The 21,192-nt window shown below is 40.4% G+C and overlaps 1 protein-coding gene across 9 annotated transcripts in view; it reads left to right on the top strand.

Moving 5' to 3' along the window:
* Positions 1-21,192, top strand: part of FTO (FTO alpha-ketoglutarate dependent dioxygenase) — a 391,784-nt gene that overhangs the window by 291,628 nt on the left and 78,964 nt on the right. For 2 of the 9 annotated variants that reach the window (XM_075940300.2, XM_075940292.2), the window contains one exon: positions 987-1,097. The exons of 6 other annotated variants lie outside the window; for them this stretch is intronic. In XM_075940300.2, the coding sequence (XP_075796415.2) occupies positions 987-1,062 (76 nt within the window). In that variant the 3' untranslated portion in view covers positions 1,063-1,097. Of the gene's footprint in view, positions 1-986; positions 1,098-17,889; positions 17,912-21,192 lie in introns of all 9 variants that reach the window. One more of the 9 variants, XM_075940291.2, reaches the window with a different exon arrangement.

The following is a 21,192-nucleotide window of genomic DNA, read 5'->3' as shown; positions in this document are numbered from 1 at the left end:
GAACCCAAATGATTCTATAATGTTTATGTTTTTCCTACCCTTGTTGATTATTTGTGTGTTTTTCCTATTGCAATTTTTAGACATCAACTAAAAATTTCTGGTTTTAGGGGTAGGGAATTGAGCAAGTGGAGGAAGGAAAAACAATGGAAAACTAAGTCCCCAATCCACAAACACTCATGTACATAGACTCTTAGAAATGTAGGGCTGGAAGGGATCCTCTTTTTCTTTGTGAGGCCTCACTAATCTGCCATAAAAACTCCATGGCCCACAACAACTGTTTTTCTGCATATAAAAGCTATGACAGAGGTGCTGGATCCAGAGTGCGGGGATGCTGCAGCATCCCCTGGCTTGAAGTGGTTTCCATATATACAGTGTATTCAGTTCAGTTTAATGGCTCTCAGCATCCCTGAGCCAGCATGAGGGGGTGGCAAGCAAGGCAGTTGCCTAGGGCCTCCTAATGCTAAATTGCTCAGGATTTGGTTTAAGCCCTGTATAGCAAGGTTGAGACGCCATGTTTTAGCCCAGGGCGAGGCAAGGAATGTTGCCTGGAGGCCAGACCCGGCCCACCTAACACTTAGATCCGGCCTGCAGACTGCATCTGGCCACTTTCTATTTATATCCTGTGGCCTGTGCCACAGAATTTCCAGGAGGTGGCACAGGCAGAGGATCCTAAAAGGGCTCATGGCTCCTCTACCCTGACGTGAGCCAGAGCCATGAGTCTTTTAAATAGCTGCAGTAAACCCAGGAGGCTGCCAGGCAATATGGTAGTGGCAGGGCTGGGAGTGGGAGCCCTTTTCTGTGTTTTAATTCAAAGCTTGTGGACCCAGACAACCCTGGGAGGAGGCTAGTCCAGACCCCGCTCCTTCCGGGAGAGGTGGACCCAGCCCATGACCACCTACCAAAATTCATTAAGTGAAAATTATTGCCCATCCCTGCTTTAGCCCTTTGTGGTTGAGCATCTCCTTTCTGCCTTTCACCCCATCAAGTCTAATGCCAGCCCTGTTTGGTGGACTTCATGAACCCTGCCCAAGGCTCTTCAGGAGGCCCCGGACCCTTGGTTGAGAAACACTGATCTAGTCAACCCCTCCCACTCTGAAGTAAGTTTAAATGTACATATTTATGCATGTAAGCAATTCCTTTGAGTGTAGTAGGACTATTCATGTGCACAGGGTTGAAGGATATTTGCAGGATTGGGACCTAAATTGCTAGATGTTGAGGTTAAAGAGAACACTGGAGAATATGCAAAACCACAACCACTTCTTGTCTTCCAAAAATATCAAATGGCCTTCCAAGTTATGTTGCTAGAAGAATAAATTTCATCCTGACTCTCCTCTTTTCCCTTTCATTTGCTTGATGAAATGAGACAGTCAGACATAATACGTACGGAAAAACTCAGAGACTCAGAAATAGTTTTATTTTCATGGGTTTATTATCATCATGAGAATTCTTCATGGTTTTCTAGCTATTTTGACCAGTTTCTTGAGATGGTACCAACATGAACAGTTTATTATTTATACTAACCCCACTCCACCCGCTTTAGCGTTCAGATGCCTATTTCTACATAAAGTCCTTTTTCACTTTATTGCAAAGTAGCTGACCCTCAGCTGGTCCTTCATAATTACATAATTGTGTAAAACTTTTCAGTAGGATCTGCTGATACCAGAGAGTTAGTCATATTTTGCATGGGATTATCAAGACATGTTTATGATTCTGTGAGACTAATAAAAGACACCAAAAGACTTAGGTTCAGGTTCACTGTAAGCAAAGTTACAGACTTTGGGCCATATTCTCAGTTGTGAATCATCCGTGTGTTCATTGCAGCTGAAAAAGGGATCATGCCAAGGAACTATTTACAATTCCTCCATTCCTCGGCTTGTTCTGTTCCATGATGCTCTCTGAAGAAGGGATTTTCAGCTAGATGGATCTGCTAGGCTTATGGTCCTTTTGCACTAATGGATCCCAACAAAGGAGCCATAGCATAGCTTACCCTACAGCTAATTAGGAAGTTATCCAGTAATTTATATGGTCTGAAGTTAGTATGAATATATTCCTATCAATGAGCATGACAGAAAAAATAAGATCACATTCTGCCATTGGTTATTTATATACAATTCCCATTTATGTCAAGTGCATGTAGCTAAGGATATGTCTATGCTACTGCCATTACAGCAGCACAACTGTTGTGTAGAAATTTCCTACTTCAACAGTAGGGGTTTACCATTGATGTAGAGAATCCACTCTGAGAGATGGCTAAAATTTTTCCATTAATCTAATTGAGTCTATAGTGGTGGCTAGATGGAAATAACCATAGCTCTCAGGGCATGAAATTGTTCACTGCTAGGTCAATCTAATGTTAAGCGCAGACCAGGCCTGTGTGAAAAGTATGTACTTTGTTTTTCATTCTGGCATAACATCATATTTTAAAACTTATTCTTGGAAAGAGTTTGCCTATATGTAACCAATAGGGAAAGTTTCTCAGTCCACAGTGGTCTTAAATAGCAGACATATTGCTCAAGTACACTAAACAATACTCCTATGCTAGAGGAGACTTACCTCAAAGCACTTATTACAACAGTTTTCCAAATCTTTAATTTATTATGTGTTCCATTTTCATTTACTTTTTCCACAATTTAGCTGTTTGGGCTCCGCTTTTGAGTGCTGAAAGGTTAAAAGGTGTGCTGCAAAGACAGCTTGCATAAAAGCACATCAATGATAGAATTTTTACATCATTTGAAACAAAAGAATAAAATGTAAAGCTGTTGAATTTCCCAACTACATTAAACATTTTATATCACACATTTTAAAACCAAAATATACTTTAATTTTTAAACAGATTTTGTAATAAACATTTACCTTTCTCGATACAAAACTAAACGTCTATAACCAGGAAGTATAGTAACACTTAATAAGTGGTCTGTCAGAGTTTTTCCATTTGAAACCCTTGGGTTAAAAGGTTTATGGATCTGAAGTAAAAGTTCCCTTGCCAAACGGAGGCAAAGTGGTAAGTTATACAAAAAAAAATCATCTTCCTGTGTAGCCCCTCGCCTCACGTGTGTAGCCATTATGGAGTCATGATTTTGTTATTTTTTACAAAAATATCATTTTACATTTATATAGTACCTTTAATCCCAAAGGATTCCGAAACACTTTAGAAAAATTTCTGCAGAGGTGCGGATCACCTCACATACCAATAAAATACTGACAGCAGCATTTTAAAGGATAAGTAAAATGCTTTTAAAATAAATACCAAAAGAAAGAAAAAGTTAAATGTCCAATCCAACTTAAAAATTATGGGTAAGAACAATTTTTTAAAATGGAAACATCTTCCCTCATTTGTGGTACTTACTGAGATCTTACTTTGAAGTTGTGGTATTCACTACATGAGATGAAGCTATGCCTCACACCTAATATGGTAAGGACTGCAGCTCCTGGCCTTGTTTAAGATATTTGAGGTTCATCAGTTGTTGTAGAAGAAACAAAGAAACCTGACCTCAGGTTTTGGCAGGTTTAAGAAAAAGTGGGGAGACTTTGTTTATGTTTCAAATGTAATTATTTGTAATTGTACAGTCATATGTATTCTGATAATGATTTCAGGTGACTCTTCTAAAACAAAACATTTTGGACTGGTGGACACTAGGACTTTATATTGGCTTTAGCTGCATATGCTGAATTCTCTAAGTGATGCGTCCACACTACCAAATTTTTTTTTCAGTTTTTCATTTCATGAAGAAAAAAAATCTGTTTTGGGGCACCATGACAAAGATTTTTTTTGGCTCTGCAACTATACCAAAAAATCAGTTTGCTCTAGTTATGCATACATATGAAAGACATCAGAAATTGGGTCTTTGGCCACAATTATCTAACCCATTGTTTCCCAAATGGTGGCAGAACCTCGGGGTTCCACAAAGTGAAAATAAGGGTTCTGCGAGAAAATTCCATTACAATAACATTTTATTATTTAAAAAAATAATTAATATTTAAGCATTTATGAATTTTATTGTAAACAATTTTCATTTATGTTTGCCACAATAAGTGTCTTTGTGTAATGCCAGCTTAGCCAGAGAGTGGGGATGATGATGTCACTGCTCAGCACTGCATGCGCGGTCAGTGGTGCGATCGCCTGTTATATACCACTGTAAATCCCCGTACTCACTGTCAGGGAGCGTGAATCACGTGGGTAACTGAATACGAATATACTAGTGCTGCGTCAGACAAAGTCAAAGCTTCAGCTGTCAAACCAGTTTCTTGTATGGGAGTGCGCAGGCAGTGTTCTCACGAATACGTTACTTCAGTATAGTCATGTGATTTCTTGTATTTAAAAATTTAACCATGACAAATATAAATTGACTATGATTAATCTACATATCTACACTACATAACAGTAATGCTTAGGTTGATGGTGATAATACAACAAGTTAATAGTATCTTTGTACACATTAAATGTGATTTTTCTTTTTAAATATGTGCAATTAAACTAAATGTTGATCTCATGAACTTGTTTAGCATTAACCTTACTTATTTGTGGACTACTTTTTCAGCTCCATATATAAGACTGTTATTAGGGATTCCGCAAAACAAGTTTAAAGGGGGTTCCATGGCCAAATAAAATTGGGAAAAACTGATCTAACCAATTGCTTCATTTATCAAGACAGGCTGTTTCTTCTTTGATGTGCAAAATGAAGAATAACAAATTTATTTTCACTGGTGTTAGGAAAGAACTGGCGACCCAATGGCAGACAGAGTAAACATGCTTCTTTATTGCAGATAATTCTGTTTCGGACCCCTTCCCCACCCAACCTTGGGAACTGAGTGAGCAACAAATTAACCACAGGTTCACCTTTTTATCTTAATTAGTATGTAAATACACTTATCAATTACATCACCCCTTAAGCCCTAATTTAGTAATGTGAACACCCATATAATGCATAATCATAACCATGTGATTAATATAATTATACCCGCCCCTGTTTACTGTTAACAGTTATTTAGTTGATTTAAGCAATTGTCACATCACAAAACTTGTTAAATCAGCAACTTACAAGGGGAAAAGGATACATTTTCCTGAATATATACTTCAGAGTGAATGGGAACGGATAAGGGTGTAGGGAGATACTATTTGTTTAACACACACAGTGAGCATTCATTAAAAGTTACATCTTTTTTGTACAGTTACTGGCTTATCTATCCCAAGCAAACAAGAAGGGAGGAAACATGCCTACAAATCAATAGGGACAGTGCCTGCCCATGCTATACTCCTATCACGATGGTAGCAATTATTTAACCCTTAGACACCCCCAAAAAATGGTAATTTTGACTAGACTTGATCATCAGTGTTTCAAAATGAATCAGCAGGCTAATATATTTTAAAGGTAAATAATTTGGCTGGATTAAAGAGTCAGAAAGAATAACTTCAATGGATACTTATCACCTTATTTTTAAAGTGAAATAAAGGTGATCTTGGTTTAAAAAATATCCACTGGGTGAACAGCAGTCAAAAATCTAATGGTATTTTCAAGTTTTTCAGTCTCTGCATACGTGGACAATGGTTGAATGTAAGCATAACTTAAGTAGATATATTTTACAGTCAGATGCTCTGGCTGTAGTTAGGATTATATATTTTTCCACTGTCCACAGTTGTATTTTCATCTTCAGTCAGTAAAAAAAAAATCCATTCATTGCTTTATAAAATAAAGATTTGACTCAGGAAAAAATTCAGTAAAAAAGAACAAAAGAAACAAGAACTAAGTTTGCATAATGACTAAGGAGGGAGTTCCAGGCTTAATTTAGATTTAAGCCTTTGTGCATTTAGTTTAGACTCTAAATGTTGTTTTTATGTAACCATTTGTGGTATATAATATATACATTATTAGTAACAATATATACAAAAGATAATCCAAGATTTTAATGGGAAAGGGAATGAATGAATTCTTCAGTATGTCCATAGAAACTTTTCAATTGCTATTTTGTGCCTGGGGCAGCAGAGACTCCTTAATTATACATTGTTTTTCTTTTGTCGCTATTTAAAAAAAGGCAGAGGTGCTTAAGACACTGTTCAGGAATGTATGTGAAACTATATAGTGAATCCAAATCTGGTATTCAAGAGCACTGTGACAGTGGTTGCTTTTCATTTGCTGGTGGAGATAGCTGATTTACGAATGTGGTATTCAAAACCTATGAAATGTGGTAGTCTGATATTTTGAAAATCTCCCTGTCATTGTTTTTAATGTACATTTTGACATAGTCATGTTCTTGGATGTGGCTGATCTGCACTCATTGCAAGTCTTGGGGTGGGAGCTATATGGGAGCTTTTGTACTCTCTTGGGGCTTCCAGAGGCCAGTTCAATCTCTGCTCTGAGTTAGGGGTGCTCTGACTTTCCCTGGCAGTCAGAGGTGACACTTGGGCACTTGGACATAAAATTGTGAAGGGGCAGGCAGACAAGCAGGGTGAGGAGGCAAACAGGAAGGCAAGCAGCAGAATCTCCCCAGTGCCTCCTACCTACCAATGGGTCCTGCTGATTAGCACCTCTCCCTCCCTCCCAGTGCCTACCGCCTACCATGAGTCAGATGATTCGTAGCATCAGAAGGTGCTGGGGAGAGGGGAAGAGGAACAATTATACAGTCTGCTTGGGGGCTGGAACTGAGTGTGGAAGAGGCAGGGTGAGAGCATAGTGGGGGTGGGAAGAAGCAGGGCAGGGTGGGCCGTTGGGGAAGGGATAGAGTAGCGGCCCGGCCTGCGCAGAACCAGGAGGGCGCACCTTCTTGCAGATTAGAAACTCAGAACCTGTGTCCCAGGCTCTGCCTCTCCCTTGGGATGGCCCTGCTGTACCCATGGGGACCATTGTACTGGTGAGTAAAATGGCCCTTCTCATCCCAGCATACATTAGGGGGAAGATGGGTATAGCATAAAACCAGGTACACTGGTTTTATACTGAAATTGTTCTCCATGATTACTGTAGGAGACTGAGTCAAACTGTACCACTGTGTCGCTTACTTGACTTCTCTTTGCCCGTGTTTACATTCTTGTACCATTGGTATAAATACCTTCATTTTAATTAATTAATGTTTGCAAACTATCTTGATATCCTAGTTCTATACAATTATTAAGCACTATTACTATATGTACAATAACACACAGTTCTGAGCTCCATGCAGTATCTAATATATAAAGGAGAATGTTTGTAAGTTTGTGCACTAATAACTTGGACACTATAAGAGCTACCGCAACCAAACTTTGCATGGGATAACCTTTCATTCAGGAGAAGGTTTTAAGGTACTTTTGGGCCCGAGCTCAAGCTGTAAAAATCAAAAAGTAACCCGCCACGCTGCGCTGCAGGAGCCGCCCTGCCCATCTTAGGTCCTATGCCCACCCCCAGCACTGTCCGGGACTCACCCCCTCCCTCCCACGAAGTTACATAAACGACCCTCTTTCCCTTCCTCCCTCTTCCCCTTACTGCGCCGGCATACAGTGCCCCAATCCCCACACGCACAATGGCTTGGGCACCTGCAGCCCCAGGTGCGAGCTGGGGCGCCCCTCCCACATGTAACCTCCCCTCTACCTGGGGTCACATCGCCCTCCACCCCCTCTGGGGATGACATGGACCTATATTTTAATCCCTGTAGAAATCAGTGCAACTTTTCTACCATTCAAAAAAAGGTAATGGACTACTGTTTTTCTACATTTTGTTCCTCCAGTTTCCCAAGCAACGCCGGGTAAATCCAGCTAGTTTACATATAGAGGGTTAGGTCAAGCAGGTTGTCATTCTTACGTCTAAAGTTCTGTACTTTGCTGGGTTTATTGGCACACAAGACTCTTAATGGTTCCTTTGGAGCTATTATGGTGCACTGTATCCAAGCCTACCTGAGAACAATTTAATTTGCATATTATTGACTCAGTGGAGTGCAAGGGTGCCTTCAGAGCCATTAAGTTCTAGCATGGTAATACAGCTGCCATACATAGAAAAAATGTGCTAACACCTTCTCCTAGGAACACATGGCGATTTTGATGAAAAGTAGCTACTATGCATATACAGTATTCCCTTAATAAATAACTCCTTTTTATTTTATTTTTTCAAAATTGTAGTCGGGGGGGAGGGGAGGTCTTAATTATTTATTGAATTTAAACCTTTTTAATCTCCTTGTGTTTTGGTTTCAATTTTCTGTCTTCTTGAGGAACATTGTGATCACTTCTGTAGGCTGCAGCTTCTTTACATGTAACTTCTTCTGCAAAGGAGCAAAGGAAGTATCTGTGGCGCATGGTATAATATGTCTGGTAAGACTAATGAGCTAAGGCATAAGACCAAAGAATACATTTTTGACTCTACTGTTGTCACTGGGAGTTTTCTTGTTGAGGTGAGTGAGGTCAGAATTTCACCGAAAAGCTGATTTTCTCAAGTGACTGTTCCCATTTAAAGCTTGTTCCAGTTTTTGCCTCTCATTATTTAGACTTTGCCTGATCTTATTTTTACTGTCCTTTAATGATTTAAAAACATCTGGCAATACAATTTCTAATTTCCCAGCTAAATTCCTTGTTTCTATCTCCACGGTTATAGGAAGCCATTAATCAAGAATGGATTAAAAGTAACTACAATTATGGGCATTTCAGAATGCGGGACCCAATTCTAGAGATTTGGGACAGCCATGCAATTGCAGGTCCCGCTTGACCCATGTATATGACCCGTATGAGCTAGTCCCTTTGTCTGGACATAGTTCTCCAATGGCTGTCAGAAATTATGTAAGTGATTTTCATATAAGGGTTTTCAAAGTGCAGTCATTCACTCCTGAAGTCAGATTCTTTGATGTCTTCAAGCCTTGATTTCACTGGAATTATAAGGCTGTTGTATGAAGAATCCTGGTGATAAATGCAGTGATAAATGATTATCAAGAGCAGGACATAATGTCACTGAAGTGAAGGAAGGTCACTGGTGAACCACCAGGGATGATCTTGGGCAGAGCAGTGGGTAACAGTCTCTTTAGAGGTTTGGATTGCAAAGCAATAATTAATCCAAAAAAATCAATAGTATCATGAGCTTTTGTGGGCACAACCCACTTCTTCAGATTCTAAGATGGTACAGGATCAGGACCATTGTTGTTTCTTAAGCTTTTTTAGTTACAGACTAACACGGCTGCCCCTCTGAGATTTTTAAAGCAATAATTGTCATCTAAGCACTACTGTAGCATTGGGGAAAGATTCTGAGCCATTTTATTTTTAGTGCAATCCCTTAGTTTTAAATGCCACATTTTCCCTCGGCGACTATATGAATGAATAAAGCTGCAATAATTATGATGCTTTGATTAATTCATTTTTATTTAGTTAAAAATGTCACCCACAAAAGTTTGAATAAATTCTTTGTATTTTTTTATGGGGCCTTCTGTTGGAAGGTTCTCATGCAGGCATACTCAAAGATCAAAATCAACCCTGATTTCTCTCAGTGGTAATCTCACTAATGTTCCCTTCATTTAATATCATTAGTCACAGACTATCCAAATGTGTTAAGCCTGGAAAATCTTGTTTACATTCTCATGAGATCTTTTGGCTTGGGAGTTTTTTTCAGCCACTGCACCCAACACCTTTCTTCCTCCCCTGCCCAGTGAAAAGATATCTAACTGTGAATTATTACTCTGTTCTAATTTTGTATGCAGAACCTTGAATGCCTTAGCAGGGTGGAGTAAAGGTAGAACATTTTATAAATACTATTGTTAAGAACTCAGAAAACCAGAATAGCAAAAGTGGTAATTATTTTCTTTCTTCTAAATCCTAGCTCTTACCAAAGGAGCATAACACTAACTTTAGGAACAACCTTATATTATCTTGTACTGTTATTGGTTGGGTTTTGCTGAAGGGAAAAAAAATTTCAACTAGCACAATACAAAGTGATCCTAGAAATACTAGTAATATTAATGACACCTTTCTGATCCCTTCCTGGCATTTCATGCAAACTAATGGCTTTAGTATATATTTTTAATAATGCCAAAACTTGAATATTATGAAATGTTTAGCTTGTTAAATCATTTGAAAGACAAGGTAATTAGATAATGCTTTATGTTTTTCATTATATAAATAATAGTTAATTAATGTGCTGTGACAGCTGCCCCTTGGTTAGGATAGGAGATAGCTGAATGAATATTAACATCTTATTTGCTTGTAGTCTGCCTGTAGGTGGGCCACATTTCAAGCTGATAATAAAATACTGTTAATCAGTTAATTGGTTCAGTGTAAAGCAGGTATATATTGATGCAACCAATGCTTTAAATTTGAACATTGTCACTTCTGGGTTTGTCAGGACCAAAAGCTTCATTGCAAATTATGAATTTCCCTGGCCTGATACAGTAATCAGAGAAGGGAATCTGTAAAGGCAATAACTACCCTCCAGAGAATGGAAAGGGTAAAGAGTTCTCTAATGAATATGATGCATCATGATCAAAGCAGATCATCAAAGTATAAGGTAGCTACTGTAGCAGCCCTAGCTCTACTAATGGCTCTCACTGTCTACCTGTCATTGCATTGTAGAAAAAAAAATCAGTTCAAGGGACAAAATAACAAGATGGGAAGACCATTTTCCCAGACACATTCATGATACTGGAGATTTTGAATCACACCTGACATCATATGTTAAAGTATTAGGTGTCATTTTAGGTGTATTCATTCTATTGAGCTAAAATTTTGTACTAAAGGAGAAACATTGAGGTATTTATCTCCTTTCTCCCAGAGCTACAACTTGGCACGGTGTCTGGTGCATTGCTGTTAGTGGTGCATCAATTCAAAATTAACAGTTTTTCAATCTAGTTCTCAGTCAACATAAACAGCTGATCTTACTTTTCAGTTTAGCAGTGAATGGATTTGCATCTCTTCCTTATAGGAGAGAAATATAGTTGAACCCAGTTGCCTTGCCTAGTGTTAATTCCAAAAAAAAGGGAGGGTGTTTGCCTTTTATTTTCAGTGTGCGTCTGAGGTTTCCTGAATACAGTTAGTAATACTCTAAAAGGTCTTTCACTTGCCACCCTCACATACATACACTCCCGAGAGAGAAATACACTTTTTTACTGGAGTTTGCAAAATCCAAATAAAGAAATAAAATCATATATGTGCATATGAATGATTTCCCTGTTTGTATAACATTCACAAATTTAGGCTGCTACAGATTTAGGGATGAAGTGTATTGCCAATTGTCCAGTGCCCCAATGGAGAATGGCTTTTCAGCCGTTCACTCTCTTACACCCGTGGAATTTCTCCTCAGGCACCTCTGCTGACTACAGCTTGTCATAACATTAGGGTGTGTGTACTGCACTCAGCAGGTATCTAGACATACCTTACCTGGCTTTGATCCAATTAGCTTACTGAAAATAGCCATAAAGTTTCAGCAGCCAGCATAGGGAACAGCATGGGCTAGCCACCACGGTCCTGGATAGGCTTGTACTTGAGCAGCTAGCTCAGATCAATACCCATGTTTTGCTGCAGCTTCAGTGCTGTTTTTAGTTAGACAGTTCATTCGGAGCTAGCTAAGTATGCTTGCATGTGCTGCAACCATACCCAGGAACCAATAGGCAGCCAATGTAGATTGCAGAGCATAGATTTTTATATGAGCACACAAAGAAGTGCCACTTTTTCAGCAAAATCAATAGCCGGGGGGCGGGGAGGGGGAGAATGGCAGCGGGCGGAGCAACTTCCTTCCTTGCATGTTGGTTATTTTGTGGACCATTCTTTGAGGCCTAGATAATTTTGAATTATACTCCTGTCCTCCAAAGCACGTGCAACTTAGTCGAGTTGGGGGCATAACTGGTTGGATAACTGTTCCCAGAGAGTGGTTATCAATGGTTCACAGTCATGCTTGCAGATCATAACAAGTGGGGTTCTGCAGGGATCAATTTGGGCACCGTTTCTGTTCAAAATCTTCATCGACTATTTAGATAATGGCGTAGAGCATATACATACTGTATAGAGTTTGCAGACGACACCAAGCTGAGAAGGGTTGCAGGTCCATTGAAGAATAGGATAATAATTCAAAATGATGCAGGCAAACTAGCGAAATGGTCAGAGGAGGAAATTCATTAAGGACAATTGCAAAGTACTCCCACTTAAGAAGGGACAATCAGTTGCACACATACAAAATGGGAAATGACTACCTAGGAAGGAGTACTGTGGAAAGGGATCTAAGTGTCATAGAGGATCCTTCTCCTGGGGTTCAGGAGAAGGTGTGGGGTTTGAGAGGGAGTTTGGGTTGAGGAGGGGATTGTGATCTGGGGCAGAGATTTGAGGTGCAGAGATGGGGTGGGATGCAGGAGAGGATTCTGGCCTAGGCGAGGGTTGGGGGAGGGAATGCAGCCTCTGAGAGGAAGATGTGACCTAGGGGAGGAGAGACAGAGGGTTTGGGTGATGACTTGGGGCAGGCAGCTGGGAGGAGGGTGATGACCTTGGGCAGGAGGGGGTGGTGGCCTGGAGCAGGCAGTTGGGAGGAGGAAGGGATTGGGCTGCTAGAGGCAGGCTTTGACGGGGAGGCTTTGACTAGGCAGCTCACAGCTAGAAGCCCTGCAGGACCCCCAGTCAGGCATCCTGCCTGCTGCTGTTTCCTTCCCTGCCCCCGCCCATGCTGCTCAAAATGGAAGGCTGCTTCCTGCGGCTATCTACTCCAAGCACCAAAGGAAGTGGTAGGCTTCACATACTGCCCCAACCTCTCGCAAAATCTCTCAGCTCCTATTGACCTGTCCAATAGCTTCCCTCTCCCCCCAGCACCTCGAGCAGAGAGCCAGCCGCTTAACGCAGCATGGGGCTACTCTAAAGTGGCTGACTGCTCTGTGCTTGAGGGTCCCAGCAGGGTGGCCCGTGGGTTGGATGCAGAGGTTTGGCACACCATATCTTGCTTCCCCCGCCTTAGATGGAGTACTGTGTCCAGTTATAGGTGCCACATTTCAGGAAAGATGTGGACAAATTGGGAAAAAAAAATCCAAAGAAGAGCAACAAAAATGATTAAAAATCTAGAAAACATAGCCTATGAGGGAAGATTAAAAGAACTGGGATTATTTAGCTTGGAAAAGAGAAGACTGAGAGGGGACATCATAACTGCTTTCACTATTTAAAAGGTTGTTGGAAGGAGGTGGGAGAAAAACTCTTCTTAAGCTCTGATGATAGGATAAGAAGTAGTCCGCTTACATTGCAGCAAGGGAGGCTTAGGTTGCACAGTAAGAAAAACTTCCTGTCAGGCTGGTTAAACACTGGAATAAATTGCTTTGGGAAGTCATGGAATTTCCATCAGAGGAGATTTTTAAAAGCAATTTAGGCAAATTCCTGTCAGGGAAGGTCTAGATCAGGCATGTCAAACTGGCGTCTGGAGGGCTGCATGCAGCCCGATCGAAATTTTTTGTGGCCCGCCAGTACATTTTTATAAAGGAATAAAGTGCAGCCCACCGGCGCTTGGAGCAGATAGCCGAGTGCAGATCACAGCTGGCCTGGCTGCTCTGCACCTGTCTCTGGAGCAGGGGGAAGAGTTAGGTTGGGGGAGGCTGGGAGTGCCTGGCTCTGGGGGAGGGGGATGCATAGCTCTGAGGGAGCGGAGGGGGATTGGGTTAGAACGGGAATATGGGAATGCCTGGCTCTGGGGGAGAAGAAGGGGTTATTTTGTTAGTACAGGCAGTCCCCGAGTTACGCGGATCCGACTTATGTCGGATCCGCAGTTATGAACGGGATTTGCTCCGCGTCTCCCTGGTCTGCTGGACTCCAGCAGACCAAGGAGATGGGGAGCAAAGCCTCTGAGGACACCGGCAGCAGGACAGCCGCGGCACGTCTGGGCTGTCCCGCTGCCCGCGGGCTCCGCGGTTTTGCTCCGCATCTCCCTGGTCTGCTGGTCTGCTGGAGACCAGCAGACCAGGGAGACGTGGAGCAAAGCCTCTGAGGATGCCGGCAGTGGGACAGGGAGACATGGAGCAAAGCCGCGGAGCACGCGGGCAGCGGGACAGCCCAGACGCGCCGCGGCTGTCCCGCTGCCGGCGTCCTCAGAGGCTTTGCTCCCTGTCTCCCTGGTCTGCTGGTCTCCAGCAGACCAGGGAGACGTGGAGCAAAGCCGCGGAGGACCCGGGCGGCGGGACCGCGGTGCATCTTGGTCCGCTGCCCGCGTCTCCCTGGTCTCCTGGGGGGGGGGTGCAGCTAGGACGCCATCCCCCCCCAGCAGACCAAGCTTTTCTCCGGACGCCTGTGGTAGAGCAGCTGGGGCGCTGTCGGTTGGTTCCGCAGCACCGCTCTGGGTGCTACTGGACCAACCTGGCAGCACCCCAGCTGCTCTGCCCCCAGGCGTCCTCAAGTCAGCTGCTGCTGAAACTGACCAGCGCTGACTACAGGAAGCCCGAGGCAGAGTTGCTCTGCCCCGGGCTTCCTGGAATCAGTCGCTGATCAGTTTCAGCAGCAGCTGACTTGGGGACGCCTGTGGTTCTTAAGTTGAATATGTATGTAAGTCGAACTGGCGTCCAGATTCAGCCTGTTGAAACTGATCAGCGGCTGATTCCAGGAAGCCCGGGGCAGAGCAACTCTGTCTCGGGCTTCCTGTAGTCAGCCGCTGGTTAGTTTCAGCAGCGGCTGAATCTGGACGCCAGTTCTGACTTACATACAGATTCAACTTAAGAACAAACCTACAGTCCCTATCTTGTACGTAACCCGGGGACTGCCTGTATTTTGTTTTTTATTTATTTATTCCCAAATAAAATCACAAAATGTATATTAATTTTATATCAATAAATAAATGTCCATTTTTTGCAATTGCATGAATAATTATATGTTTATGCAAAATCTCAGACTTACAAAGTATCTGAAATTTTCACAGAAGCCTGTTCTGTTTGATTAACCATGGTCTATGCTTGTTTTTATTTCAACAAAACAAGTTGGCTGTGTCTACACTGGGCCACTTATTCCGGAAAATCAGCCGCTTTTCCGGAATAAGCTGCGAGCTGTCTACACTGGCCCTTGAATTTCCGGAAAAGCAACGACACTCTACTGTACAAAATCAGCTGCTATTCCGGAAAAACTATGCTGCTCCCGCTCAGGCATAAGTCCTTATTCCGGAATGCTGTTCCGGAAAAGGGCCAGTGTAGACAGCCCAGTAGTCTTTTCCGGAAAAAAGCCCCAATCGCGAAAATGGCAATCGGGGCTCTTTTCCGGAAAAGTGCGTCTACATTGGCCACAGACGCTTTTCCGGAAAAAGGGCTTTTCCGGAAAAGCAGCCTGCCAATGTAGACGCTCCTTTTCCGGAAAAGAGAGGACTTGACCTGTTGAGAGTCCTTCTGGTCCTATGATTCTATGTACAGTAATTCTCCTGAAGCTCCTTTCTTCTGAAAATTCTGGAAATCTGACATAGCACAAAGGGAAAGGTTTACACTCGCAGTTAAGGTAATTCATTTCTAATATTTACAGACTATCAAAAAATCTCTCTTTATTCTTAGACAAGGGAAGTTCATGCCATTTCTCTACAATGCAATGTTTGAGACTGCAGTTAACTAATTTGATAAATTGATGTGAAATAAATCAAAATGTAAATGCTGAAATTGTCTTGGTGATGTGGTTTCCCATCAATTTCAGTGGGATTTGTTTGAGTCTATGTGAAAACAGAAATTAGGCCTGTATCTTTTGTGTAGGCATTGTTCCCCAGGTCAGTGCCATAATTGCCCTCATTGACATGTGTAGGGAGGTCCATATGCAGATGAGGGCAGTAATGTGGTCCTGACTCATTAGTCAGTCTAATGCAGGAATAATTTATATGCATATACACACCAAAACAATACTATTAATGAAGCCCAAATCCAAGTGTATTGCAAATTAATTGAGCAAAACTAAATTTGCATACAGTTGGCACTTCTGTTCTTATAGGAATCAGAAGGAACAGTTGGATAGAGATCCTTATAGGAAAAAAGGAAAAAACATATGTTAGTTATTGTATTCAGTGAATGTATTTATGAGAAAAGGGGGCATTGATTCATTAATAACTCTGACATTCCACACCAATTCTGGTAGGTCTGATAGATTAAACACGAACCTCTCATAATTCAAGCAGACTAAATATATTGGCCGCTTAACCTACTAATGTTTATTCCTTGCACAGTCCAAACTACAGAATTGACATCTTCTTTTAAAATTCCGTGGATTTAATAAATTTAAAACTTTCACCGTTGTTGTAAAGCATTGCTAGCTGGCATCATTTCCTACCCCCTTTTAATTATTCTTGACACTATGGAGAAACATCTAATATAAATCTGTAATGTGCTCTGATGACAAACTACACGGTTGGAAGACCATGTAATCTCTCCACAATTAATTAAAGTGCACGGAGTTGTTCCTCCCCTCCCCAGCAACCAGATGCTACTGACTGACTGAAATAACACTGCTGTCAACTGTAAAAAATTAAGATCCAAACCCTAAGAAAGGTAGTTAGATAAAGAAACCAGATGCCACGTTATTTTTTTGATATTATAGTGTACATCTTGGTGGAAGCCACTATTGTTCAACATCTGTAGCTCTACACTTGTAATTACTCACATAACAAATCTTTCAGCAGTTTAGTTCGAAAAGTATCAGTCATTGTAGCAAGTCCTTTTTTTAAAATTGAATGATGCCAGTCAGTGTGAATGGTGCAGCAGTATTTGAAGATCCCATAAATGAGAGAGGATTTGGGCACTGTTGGTTCTGTGTGCAAACTTTTGTGATTCTGCATGAGTGTGTGGTCACTTCTGAAGAGGTTTGGCATCATGCTAGAAACAATTAACCACACTGTCAGGCTATTATAGCACCTGGAATTGATCAAAAGCAAATTAATGTTTATTTTTAAGCGGAAATGGAATTATACCAAAAGCAATAAGAACATTGTAACATTTAGTGTAATAATGCTAATGATAGATTCAAACGTACCTTTATTAGATATTTCATTATTAATATTGAAATCCACCATATTTATAATATAAATTACAAACCTAACACAAAACAGACATGTACATACTCACACCCCTCATGTATATGTCTTTCTTTATATATGTGTTAAGTCTGTGTCTTTGTATGTACATTTATGTTATATATTATAAATCTTATACTGTAAAGTCCCGGTCATGCAACTGACTGTTTCCCTCCTAACTTCAGTGGGGTTCTTCATGGCCATAGGCATTTGCCTATGTAGACTCAATTGCTGGATGAGGCATAAGACAATAATTATAAATATTTTTTATTTTGTATTTTAAATAATATACATATAAAATAATGTTTTCATTGACAGTATTTAAAATATCTTCTCAATGGCATATTATCATCTAGTATGGATACATTTATCTGAAAACTCCAAATCTGTTAATTTCTTTTCTGTTGTTTGTTATGAAGATGAAGTAGGACAATATATTACTGCATATGGTTTTGTTACTACTCTAAGCTTGAGTATTTAGAATGACCAATGGATTTTAAAAGCTTTGAAAACTGTAGTTTTGAAAAATTCCATTAATAATTAGTAATAATTCTTTTATGATTAAAAATGTGGTTTGCAAACATTATAACCATATTATAATTGTTGTTGTCAGTGGGGCATTTTTCTGGGGGAATGTGTAACTGTTTTGACAAGAGCAAGTTTTCTGTATCTCTTAAAAACCTATTACATACAATATGTCCTTTATCTATTCTTTCTATCACAATATCTGAAATATCAACTTTTGTAACTATCAACCTCCTTGTGATTAGGCTTACCAGATGGTTTAACCAAAAATACCGAACTCCTCCCCCCCCCCAAAAAAAACCCCCCCAAAACACCGGGAAAAAAATTCTGTTGAGAAAATAAAAGAAGAAGACCAAAGTTAGTCGTTGAGCAAAAAATAAAAATCAGCATGGCTCCTTTAAGAAGAGGCTTTTTTGCTGACGGCCATGTTGTTTTTCTGTTCCAGCCACAAGCCCCTGCGGAACCAGGTAAGCAGGAGGGTGAGGGGACATGCGGGAGGTCGGGGCACTGGGCCTGGTTGCTGAGTGTGTAGGGTTGCCAGGTGTCTTGTATTTTCGCCTCCTGGCAGGGAAAAAAACAGAAAATACTGGATATTTTAGGTGTCTGGTATTTTCTGAATTTTTTTTACTGGACAGGAGGCGAAAATACTGGACTGTCCGGGTCAATACGGGACACCTGGCAATACTATGTTGTGATTAGGAACATTGAGTGATAAATATTTAGTCATAGATATAGAAATATAGTATTTAAATAAGGGTAAATCTAGACTACCCAGCATAGGAAAATGAAGCGGCAATTTAAATAATCGCCGCTTCATTTAAATTTACGTGGCTGCCACGCTGAGCCGATCAGTTGTTTGTCGGCTCAGCACGGTAGTCTGGACGCATGGGGGTCGACATCAAAAGCATTTGTCGACCTCCCAGGTATGCCTCATCCCAGGCGGCATATCTGGGAGGTCGACAAATGCCTTTGATGTCGACCCCCGCACGTCCAGACTACTGCGCTGAGCCGACAAACAGCTGATCGGCTCAGCGTGGCAGCCATGTAAATTTAAATGAAATGGCGATTATTTAAATCGCCGCTTCATTTTCCTTTGCCGGGTAGTCTAATCTACATGCCTCTGTCGCCAGAAGCATGTAGTCTAGACGTACCCTAAGAGTTGTATCTTTGCTGGTTATGTTTTAGTAATGAATCAGAATGTAGAATAGGATTGGTTGTTCTGTCATGCGTTGGGAAAAAAGCTGCTTTCTTTGGAGTAAATGGTTGGATCTATAAACTATTCTAAAATCCATAGCTTTCCAGTTCACATTTTACTTTATGCCACTACTCACTCACTCTCCCTTTCCTCTCCCCTCCTATAAATCTAGTGGTTTACAATATATTTCCTCCCTCCATGGTATTCTGCTTGGAAGGAAGATTTTATTATTGCTACTAACTACAGTGGATTTTCCCCCCATTACAGTGTTGGCACAACCAGAGCTTAAAACCATGCTGTACTTGTTAAAACTGCCTGATAGAAATCTTTTACTTTTTAGGAAAAACACTGACTCAGCAGAACAATAAGCCCTCTGATTTAGTATGAGTAGTCACATTTAAACATTTTAACCTAGAGTGGTGGAGGCTAAGAAGGGGTTTATAAATCTGAAGGTATATGCTGAAGGGATGTCATGTGACTATCCGAAGCCATATAAAAATAACATAAATACTTTCTAAACTGTATGTCATGATCTAAAATTATATGAGCTAAAGGAATGTTTTTAAAGCATTTTCTGAATGTTGCTAAGCGTATTTTTATATTGAGTGAATTTTTTCTTCTACAAATATACAGTATATTTCTATGATTAAGCTATTTTCATTGTTTTATTTAAGATTATTCATAGTATAATCTTATTACATTTACAGTACAGTTGACAGATCTCAAGTGTGTTACAAACTGTGTTCCAAATTCCTCCATCAAATGCAACCAAGAAATCCTGTTAGTTTCACTCACTTCAATGGAGTTGCAACTCCTGAGAGACTTGGGAGAAATATGTATACATGTATAGACATGGGCAAAGGAATCATTTCAGCTTCCACTTGAAATGCAGCCACCTCTGAGGTGAAACATACCCAGGCTGACACAGTGTACAACAACGCTGCATAATATTGGATAGGAAGTGACAAATACCCGCTGAGAGAGCATGGAAAATTTAGATCAGCAGGATGTAATTATCCAAACTGGAATGTGGTCACTACACTAGAACGAACATCCTAATGTGTGCAGCAAGTGCCGTGGGATATTAATGACCACAAATGATCAGGACCTTGATTTTAAATCTCATCTGATGGATAGTTTATGACACACTGTGGTTTTAGCTACTCTGTTACAACACGTTTCTTGGGCCATTTAAAGCATTTGGCTTACAACACATCTGAGGTATAGCTTAGCTGCTCACAGTATCACACTTTTATGTGTCTTATTGTTAAATTGCGTAGTGCATAGAATATATCATTTTATTTAAAACAAATCATTGTATTTACTTAAAAGGAGTAAGCTCTCTTATTATATGTGCTTGGCTTAGAAATGAAGGAATTATACTCTTTTAAGAGGAGCTTAATGTTTTATGATTGCTAAGAGAAAATATAGCTTTTTAATAGGCATTTATATATAAGTGCTTTTCATGTCTCCACTATATTATATTTTTTCAAATAATTAAAAAGTGTTAAAGTAATGTCATACATTGGCCTAACAAAAAAGGGGGAAAGCAATGTGGGTTAGTGATGCCAGAAAATCCCTCTCTCCCTCCCCGAAAGATTTATTAAGGCAACTTAATTTTTACTGATGTTGCAAACATGCGTCAGATGAGGATGTGGGAGTTCAAGTGTGGACTTTACTTATACTGTTCCCTATGGTAACCTGTTCTTCATTGAGACAGTCAATTGACATAGACGCCAGTGCATTTATTACTGAGTCTACTGTAAATGAGACTCTCAGTCTTGCCAGGGATGGATATTTTCCCTGTGTTCACCACTATCACACATCACGTTTGGGGGGAGAAAAAGGGAACTTTTTAAACAAAAATATCAAACAACTTGGAAAAAATGTTAAATATTACCATATGAAGAACTGATTAAATTTGTATGGTTTTCTTTTCAGTAAAAATTGATATGTGATGAAACAGTGCAGCTGGATAACTTGTTTTGGCTAACATTCCAGTGTTCTCTGATCTCTCTCTCTCTCTCTCTCTCACCCTTGCCTGGTGTTTCTGTCTCTTTTCTGTATGGTTTTAAGAGAAGCAATCCCAATCCAGGCATATCCTGTTTTCCTGGCACAAACAAACCCTTATTTTGTTTATAAGAAGAAGCTGCATACCAAATTTACTGCTCCTACCATTTAGAGAGTGTTCTTGAACAGAGACAGATGCATAGACAGACAAATTGCCTCAAATATATAGTAGATATAAAAGATTTGCATCAGCCTTCTTATTACTATGATGCAAATTGTGCAATATGGGCCTCCTTTTTCACTTGTTTTTATTCACAGTCTTCTCTTAAACATTGGTATTGTTTTGCACCTTAGCATAACAAATAGTTTACTTTTCATTTGAAATGCTACTTCACTTGTGTGTTTCCACTGGAGCAAATCTACTGCCAATGAACAGGAAACACAATTTTAGTTACTGTTCTCTTCTGGTGTAGGGCAAAGCTGACAGAAACTGATCGTTTGTTAAAGCATTAACCATAGGATGAGGATTGAAGAGTATATCTC

This window comes from Pelodiscus sinensis, chromosome 12, assembly GCF_052426305.1.
Source record: "Pelodiscus sinensis isolate ZL-2025 chromosome 12, ASM5242630v1, whole genome shotgun sequence".
Classification (NCBI taxonomy): Eukaryota; Metazoa; Chordata; order Testudines; family Trionychidae; genus Pelodiscus; species Pelodiscus sinensis.
This window is presented reverse-complemented; position numbering and strand designations above follow the sequence as displayed.